Genomic DNA, 9,662 nt, shown 5'->3' with positions numbered 1-9,662 from the left:
CTTGGTAAGAAATGTATGCATTATCCTGCCCATGTAATTGTAACCCCTCTGTACAGTATGATCACAAATAAAATTAAATTAAATTAAAAAAATTAACTAATAACAAAAACTTAATCTGAAATTATTTTTCTAAATAATTCCTCTGTTAAAAATCCAGGAATTAAAGAATGACAATAACTTTTACCTACCCTTATTTCCATATTTGGTATACAAAGTACCCCAATTAGAGATTGGATCCCAGAGTTTCCAGGTTTGCATAAATTAATAATGCCTAAGAAAAATTGAAAGATAAGTATCATTAAGAACTTTTTAGAAAATTCTATAGTAATATATCAAAATGAAAAATAAGTAATGTTTTTCCAAGTTAAGTTATACTACCTGGTTACCATAATTGATATTTATAAGTGAAATACATTTTAAGCATTCTCAGTAATCCTCTACTGATTAGAAATAATTTTATCACTTAAATTCCTTTGGTTTCTCTTTCATATCTATGAACTGATAAACACCCAGTTGACTGATAAATACTACTGTGGGAGTTAAGAACATGGAAGAGAATAAGACAATGTCTATTCTCCTTTGTTTAATGCTCTTCAATCCAAAGTGAAAAACTGTATAGAATTTGTCTTTTAAAAGTTTATTTCTAAGATGTATTGACTAAATAGAATGCAAGCAACAGACATCAAATAAGTTAATAAAGATCAAAAATTTTAAGTAACAGAACTGTCAATGAGTTCTGAAAATATAAAATCATGTCTGAAAAAAGCCATGCAAATAGCCAATAAACAAATAGAAAGTACTCAATACTCAAGAATGCAGAGCAACTGGTATTTATGTGTACTGATGACAGAAATATAAAATGTATCACAGAAATAACATTAAATATAAAACGTATCAGAGAAATAACATTAATCCTAGCTACTCAGGTGGCTGAGCTATCTGAGGATCATGTTTCAAAACCAGCCTAGGCAGGAAAGTTTGTAAGATTCTTATTTCCAATTAACCACTGAAGAGTTGGAAGTGGAGCTGTGGCTCAAGTGGTAGAGCATCAACTTTGAGCAAAAAGCTCAGGGACTATACTCAGGCCCTGAGTTCAAACCTCAGGACGGGGACGGACACACACACACACACACACACACACACGATTTAACTCATAAATATACACACACACACACACACACACACACACACACACACACACACACGATTTAACTCATAAATAGTACCAAAAAATCTAAACATTATTTAGAACAAACAAGTTATTAGAAAAATGCTTTCACCACTGTAGTGTCTAATATGCTGGTATTTCTATTACTTCAATACAAGAGTGGAAGACTCCAACATTTCTAATGATGGTTCGGTATGTAAAGGTTCAAGGAGAAAGTAATGTGGAAAAAAGATCTAAGAGCAATAAAGAAAGACTGGCTGGGATTAAAGACACAGTGAGTGCCAGGCGCTGGTGGCTCCCGGGCACCGGTGGCTCATGCCTGTAATCCTAGCTACTCAGGAGTGTCAGATCTGAGGATCCATGAAAATCCACAAGATTCGTATCTCCAATTAACCACCAGAAAACCAGAAGTGGCACTGTGGCTCAAGTGGCAGAGCAATTGCCTTAAGCTGAAGAGCTGAGTGACAGCATCCAGGCTCAGAGTTCAAGCCCCACAACAACAACAACAAAAAGACACAATGAGTGATGAGGAAAGAGAAAAGAGACAGAGTATGTATAGAAGTAGTAAGAATGAGATAGTGGCTAGGCTATACTAGTGATTAAAGCAAGACAGAAGCTTTTGGAAAAGACAAACCACGTTTATGGCAGGTAAGATGAACCATGGTAAAGTGATTACTTAGAAAACAAAGTTACACTGAGTTCTGAAGAGCAGGGAGGGCTAAAGTATGGATGGATGACTCAGTTTCTTATAATGAAAGAGTAAGTGAGACTGGTTAAGTACCACTTTGGATGTATCTGTGTCTCTCAAAAGATCATGTTCTCAGTAATTTAATCCTCAAATTTATATGTTGAGGGGCTTTAGACTTTAGAAGTGTTTGAAAGAGAGAGAGATCCAAGGTAGCATAGTTATTCTGTCTCACCATGCCATACTCAGACTTCTCCACCTCCACAACTGTGAACTAAATAATTTTTAAACAAATTACCCAGTCTCGAGTATTTTATTAAAGCAAGAGAATGGATTAAAAACAAACATTAAAAAAATGATGTTGGGTGATCAGAGACCCCCTCTTTACTGTGAGGATAAAAAAATAGGTATTTATGAAATATGGCAAGGTAGGGCTTTTTGCCATAATGCCAAGAGGAGAAAGCAAGTTCCTGGAAACATACTGGCTAAGGACCAAGTTTATGAGTGGAATAAACATTAGTGTGGAAAAGATATTTGTACATTAGGGTTACCAAAGTACGTAGAACAAGAAAATTGCCTTGTTCTACTTACAGCTACATTCCTTCCCATGTTCTCTTCAATTATTCTATGATGCCAATAAGGAAGAAAAAAATGCTAATAGAAAGTAACAATTAGTAGAGGTGTTATTTTATATAAAAAATGTTAGCTTTTTACTCCATAAGAAGATAAAACATATAATCCCATTCAAAAGGAGCTTAGTGGGCTGCAAATGTACCTCAGTTGTACAGCACTTTCTGGACAAGACTCAGACTTGATCCTTATCATGGCAAAAACAAAGAAGAAAAAGGTGCAGTAGCTCTACTCAATTTATTTGGAATTTCTTATATTACCACACTATTTTTCATTAACAAATTTTTAGTTACATATATGACCATACAACATTCAACACTAGATTTTTATTTTGTTTTTGGGAGGGATTTTTTTTGGAAGGAGGAGGGTTATAGATAATGCTTAATTTTTTCTTAAATTGCTCAGATAATCATTAACGCAGTATTTACAAATAGCTAATAAATGTATATATTTAATATTATATCTAAAAGAATACGTTATTTCTTATTCTTCACTATATTTTAATAACTGTATGATTTTCCTTGGTTCTAGTAATATAAAAACACTAGATTAATATTTAAATTAGGTAATATAATAATAAATTTAATATTTGAAAAAGTTACTTTTTAGATGCTACAAAACATGGAGGCCAAGCACTGAAGGCTCATGCCTGCAATTCTAACTATTCAGTATGCTGAGATCTGAAGATCATGGTTCAAAGCTAGCCCAGGAAGCTTTTACCTCTAAAAAGCCAGAAGTGGAGCTGTGGTAGAGTGCTAGCTTTGAGCAAAAAAAAAAGCTCAGGACAGCACTAAGTCCCTGAGTTTAAGCCTTAGTACCAGGACATAAAATGACAACAACATCAACAAACAAACAAAAATCATGGAACGGAATAACATACCTGCCCATGACCGGAATGTTGCTATGATACCCATTTTACTGGCTAGAAACCGTGCTTCCCTATCTTCTCTGTTAGGAGAAAATAAAGTATCAACGATGTACAATGTTTAAAAAGAACAGAGGTTTTAATACTACTAGAAGAAAAATTGTTATTAATGGGTAAGCATTTATACACAAAATCAAAACAATGTGTAAAAAAATAAGACCAGTTATATTCCAATGTCCTATCGCAAAATCACCTCAACTTAAAATTCACAACATGACTCACAATAAATCTTAAATTCCTTTTCTCTATTCAGCTGTATGTTCCTTGATATTTCTGAAAACTATTCTTATATAGGCTTTAATTAAGCACTAGAGAGAAGAGCAGTTTGTTTAATTAGCATATATTAGAAGGCTGCTTCTCAACAACGAAAATCACATAAACCTGTTAACACCACCATACTCTCTATTTCAAATCCCTGCCTCAAACTTATTTTAGCCTTCCCCACAAGCAAATTCAATAATTTATTCACTAAAAAAGTATTAAATATTAAGGAACTACTACCATTACATGTTACTACATTCCTTCACAATTCTGTATCCAACTTTGTTCTCCTCTATATAACAACTAATTAAGCAACAGAACTGTTTATGGGTTTTGATGAATGATTTATGGCCAGCTTCAATATTTTATAGAATCTTGTTAACTCTTAATTTATGTTCCTCCAACTACAATCTATACCTTGGATGATTTTTTTTAGTAACAAATGAATCTTTATAATATTTTCCCCAAGTTTTCTTTTAAAGTATTGTAAATAAGGGAAATGCACTATGATTCCACAAGCTAATTATTTTACTTAAACTCATTCTCTGACTATACATGCAAGCAAGTAAAAACAAAACAACTTTACTATTACACACACATCACTTCTTCATTATCAGGAACCAGTGGTACTTACTTGAGCTGTCCTTCAGCCGTATCTGGACTATGTCTGTAGTGAAAATCGGTATAGGGTGCTAAAATTCGCTAATTTTTTTAAAAAAAGAAACAGAAGCACAAGAGTCTTTAATAAAAAACATTCTTTTTGTAATAAGCCAAAGTAAATTCCATTTCTATCTATCTTTAATTGGATTTCCTATTTGTGAGACTTCTTCAAAGTAATCAAGAAATGTGGGGTACCTTTTTAAAAGAAAAACAAACTAAGCCAGATGCCAGTGACTCACACTTTTAATCCTAGCTACACAGGAGGCTGAGGTCTGAGGATTGCGGTGCAAAGCCAGCCCGGGCAGAAAAAGTCTGTGACACTCATCTCCAATAAACCACTCAGAAAAAAACAAAAGTAGTGCTGTGGCTCAAGTGGTAGAGCATTAGCCTTAAGCTGAAGAGCTGAGCAACAGCACCCAGGCCCAGAGTTCAAGCCCCACGACTGACCCCCCCCAAAAAAAAACCACCCTAAATTTTTGGACTTTTTTTTATTTTGTTGTTGTTTGGTTTGTGTTGTTGTTGCTTGAACTCAAAGCCTGAACACTGTCCCTGAGTTCTTTTGCTCAAAGCCTGCTCTCTACCACTTTAGGCCATATTGCCACTTCTGGCTTTCTGGTGATTAATTAGAGAGGAGTTTCAGGAACTTTCCTCCTCAGGTTGGCTTTGAACCTAATCCTCAGATCTCAGTCTCCTGAGTAGCTAGAATTACAGGTGTGAGCCACTGGCACTTGGCACGTTTCTGGTCTTTTAAGATGAGGTTTAACTTGTACCTAAACAGTGCATAAGTTGACACTGTAGGGATGCCACTCAGCTACTACTAATTTCCAATATGTTGGGGAATTAGCTGTCAAATATGATCCTTGGAAATGATTGTTTTACACTTAAGAATTAAAATTGGTATTAATTTCAACAGTTGTAATATTCCTGCATCTTCTTCTCTTTTAATTTTTTGATCTGGAATTTTTTAAGTTTTTATAAATATAAAACTTCATTTCAGAAACAAAATTTTGGTTATCATCTCCCTGGATGTTTGCTCTGGCCAATTTTCTCTTCTTTACAAATTTTACAATTATGCTTTCTTTCTGTTTCCTTCTTTTTCTCTGTGCTTTGCCCAGATATTTTCCATTGACCTACACTTCATTTACTAGGGAAAGCTCTTTGTGCAAACTAATTTAATTATCTGAAATCTGAATTCAGAATTCAGATTAACCACAATAGTTATAAAGAATTAACCACAGTTGTTATAAAATCTTTTTTCTGGGGCTGGGAAGGTGGTTCAGTGGAAGAGTGCTTGCATGCATGAGGCGCTGGTTTCGATTCCTCAGCACCACATAAGCAGAAAAAGCTGGGTGGCACTGTGGCTCAAGTGGTAGAGCGCTAGCCTTGACTAACCAGCTGAGGACAGTGCACTGGCCCAGAATTCAGGCCTCACGACCAACCAAAAAAAAAAAAAAAAATCTTCTACCTGGATTACCTCTTGAGTGTATTTCTGTGAAATGTGGATTTCTTTTGGATTTCAAATCATTATCTCTTTCGTATGATAAGAAACTTTTGACAACACTGGCCACTGTTTTATTTTATAAAAGGTACTATGTAATGTTTTTTTTAAATCAAAGATGGTTTATCTTTTCTTTACCAGACAAGTTAAGTCACCTATTCTAACTGTGGAGACTCCTATACCCTTGGCTTGCCTGCATGCTTATTATGTTCTTCCAGTTCTTTCAATAAAGCTTATCAAGTCTTATGAAGAAGTGAGATATTGGAATTTTACAAGATACATTTCTTATTTCAAACAGATTTCAATTACACATTCATACATCTTTGAGAATTTACTGTCAACAACAGAAAACTAGCTACAAAATACTGAGTTTGCCCTTTTAGCTCCAGACAATTTCTAAAAGCTTTTCCAAATTTTCTGATGCCAGCAAGAAATCAATATGAAGTTTCAATCTGATAATCAAGTAGTTCCATGAAAAAAAGTTGATGTATAATAGCAACTGTATAAATTCACTAGAAATCAACATAGAATAAACTAAAAAACCTATTAAATGGGGCTGGGAAGGTGGCTCAGTGGTAGAGCGCTTTCCTTGCATGCCTGAGGCCCTGGGTTTGATTCCTCAGCGCCACATAAGAAAAAAGAAAAAAAAAGCCAGAAGTGGCACTGTGGCTCAAGTGGTAGAGCATTAGCCTTAAGTTGAAGAGCTGAGCAACAGCACCCAGGCCCAGAGTTCAGGCCCCACAACCCGACCCCCCCTCCCCCCAAAAAAGCTATTTTGAATATTAATTACATACACTAATTTTTAATGGGAAAACGATTTAAGCCTAACAGCACTGAGAATAATTTAGAGAAGTAAAAGTATTAATTTAGAATAAAAGTAAAGGGACTGGGAAGGTGGCTCAGTGGTAGAGCGCTTGCCTTGCATGCATGAGGCCCTGGGTTCGATTCCCCAGCACCACATAAACAAAAAGAAAATGAGCCGGAAGTGGCGCTGTGGCTCAAGTGGTAGAGCGCTAGCCTTGAGCAGAAGAGCTGAGGGACAGTGCCCAGGCCCAGAGTTCAGGCCCCACAACCCGATCCCCCCTCCCCCCAAAAAAGCTATTTTGAATATTAATTACATCCACTCATTTTTAATGAGAAAACGATTTAAGCCTAACAGCACTGAGAATAGTTTAGAGAAGTATTAATTTAGAATAAAAGTAAAGGGACTGGGAAGGTGGCTCAGTGGTAGAGCACTTGCCCTGCATGCATGAGGCCCTGGGTTCAATTCCCCAGCACCACATAAGCAAAAAGAAAAAGAGCCGGAAGTGGCGCTGTGGCTCAAGTGGTAGAGCGCTAGCCTTGAGCTGAAGAGCTGAGGGACAGCACCCAGGCCCAGAGTTCAGGCCCCACGACGGCCCCCCCCCAAAAAAGAATAAAAGCAAAATTGATAAAAAATTAATTAAAATGAGGGCTACAGTCTCTTAACAGCAGATTCTATAATGACAATGAAAAGATGGAAAATGATAAATAATCACCAAGGCAACCAGCATTTATTCAGCATTTTCAATACGCAAGGCACAGACAAAACATTTTATGTACACTGAATAACAGGTAAAACACCTGGAACTACTTAAACACTTTACATTAACACTCCCTGCTACTTACTTACTATCACTATTATTATGGCATTTAATCTCAATTATTTTCTTGAAACTATGACCTTCATTTCACCTAGGAAAAGAAGGATGCCCAAGAGAAACTAACCTGGTCCAAGAGCATAAAGCCAACAGGTCATAAGGCAAAAATTTAAACCTAACCTGTACTGCATAATGGGCACTATTTCAAACTGCCTTTTTTTAAGGGTAAAAAAGAATTATGTAATTAAAAAAATAAGATAAGTGAAAAGACAGCTGGGTACTTAAAAATGTACTATAATCTTGAGGTTTGATTTCTTTTATAAAACCTTTGCTCATCTGCTACAAAATATCTAGAAATAATAAAAGAGCTTCTATCTATCATCTTTTGTTACTACATTTCTTTCTCCAATTTTAGTACTATAAATTTTCTATTTGATTAAAAAAAAAAGGCAGTCTGCAAGAAGCCCAAGCCTGTCATCACAGCTACTCAGGAAGCTAAGATCTGATGATTGTAGCAGTCTGGACAAACTGGAGACTTTTATCTGCAATTAACCAGCAGGAAGTTGGAAGTGGAGGTAAGGCTCCAGTGGTAGCATACCAGTCTTGAGCAAAAAGCTAAGAGCATGAGGCCCAAGAGTTCAAGACCTAGGACTAGCACCAACAAAAAAAAAAAGAGGGAAAGAAAAAAAAATGCCCCTTAAAAGCTAAACATGGGAGGGAGGGGTGGAGAAGTGTAGTAGTGGAGGTGGGAGGGATGGGATGGTAGGGGAAAAACAAAAACAAAGGAGGCGGTAACAATGCTTGATAGGAAATGTACTCATTACCTTGCTCATGTAACTGTAACCCCTCTGTACAGTATTTTTACAATAAAAATGCAGAAAAATTAAAATTTAAACAATTTTTTAAAAAAGCTAAACATATTATGAAATATCAATAATACCAGAATAATATCAGTTTATTCTCATAGAAATGCAATAAACAATATGTTTTAAATTACCTACAAGGGAGAGTACTGTGCGTATAGCACAGTTATAGTTAGTTACATAGACTGTCAAATTCACAATGTGAAATCTTCTAAACCATGTCTTACAGCTGAGCCTGCTCATGCTTATAGTTCTAGCTACCTAGGATGATGGGGCAGGAAGACAGATCAAGCACAGGAGCTTAATATTTGCTTTGCAAATAATAAGACTATCTCAGAAAACAAAACCAAATCCTAATAAAACCACAACTATCAACATTTAGTAATGCACATTTTATCTCTTGTATAATCATTCTAAAATGACAAATCTGAAGTTACTCTCAATATTTTCAGCAACAGTCAACAGTGTAATGCATTAATAAAAGAAAACTGTAAGAATATATTTGAGTCTTAACCTACACTATGCATCACTACTTTTGACAGATAGTATAAGTGTTTATGAATTACTAAAATAAAAAATTACAAATAGCGCATTAAAATATGTGTACATTTTCAAGCATGAATGGTGCTTCCAAGTTAAAGAATTTTAGTAGGATTTAAAATAAATAGTATATATTTAGCAGGAGACACAGATAAACACACTAAAGGCCTTAAAAACAAAGGGGATTATTTTTTTTTTGGTGGTGGTCATGAGGCTTGAACTCTGGGCCTGGGCACTATTCCTTCAGCTCAAGGCTAGCACTCTACAACTTGAGCCACAGCACCACTTGCGGTTTTCTGGTGGTTTATTGGAGATGAGAGTTCCTGCACTTTCCTGCCCAGGCTGGCTTTGAACCATGATCCTCAGATCTCAGCCTCCTCAGTAGCTAGGATTATAGGCATGAGTCACAGGCAACCAACTGGGATTCTTAAATAAGTAAATATTTTGATGTAACCTTACTGGTCCTCTAATTTGCTCAGCAAATTTTTATAGCTGAAACCAAATGCTTTGATCGAATTTTCCTGATAATATTTCTGATTCATTCCAAACTAAATTAGCTATAAAATGAGTATGAGCCAGTGGCTCATATTTTAATCCTAGCTACTCAGGAGGCTGACATCTGAGGATTGCAGTTTGAAGCCAGCCAAAGCAAGAAAATCAGAGGGCTGACATCTGAGGATTGCAGTTTGAAGCCAGCCAAAGCAAGAAAATCCATGAGAATTTTATCTTAAATTAATCACACACACCAAAAAACAAGGAGCCAGAAGTAAAGCTGTGGCTCAAGTGGTAGAAGCTAGCCTTGATCACAAAATC

At 35.8% G+C, this 9,662-nt stretch overlaps 1 protein-coding gene across 1 annotated transcript in view; it reads right to left on the bottom strand.

Annotated features, from left to right (window-relative positions):
• Rictor (RPTOR independent companion of MTOR, complex 2) overlaps positions 1-9,662 on the bottom strand; it is a 68,620-nt gene that overhangs the window by 40,881 nt on the left and 18,077 nt on the right. The window contains exons 7-9 of the mRNA XM_013018519.1: positions 4,304-4,371; positions 3,364-3,431; positions 189-271 (exon numbers count right to left, since the gene is read on the bottom strand). Of these exons, the coding sequence (XP_012873973.1) occupies positions 189-271; positions 3,364-3,431; positions 4,304-4,371 (219 nt within the window). The remainder of the gene's footprint in view (positions 1-188; positions 272-3,363; positions 3,432-4,303; positions 4,372-9,662) is intronic.

Source organism: Dipodomys ordii, unplaced genomic scaffold (assembly GCF_000151885.1).
Source record: "Dipodomys ordii isolate 6190 unplaced genomic scaffold, Dord_2.0 Scaffold41, whole genome shotgun sequence".
Classification (NCBI taxonomy): domain Eukaryota; kingdom Metazoa; phylum Chordata; class Mammalia; order Rodentia; family Heteromyidae; genus Dipodomys; species Dipodomys ordii.
Note: the sequence above shows the minus strand (reverse complement) of the source record. Positions and strands in the feature narration are given on the sequence as shown.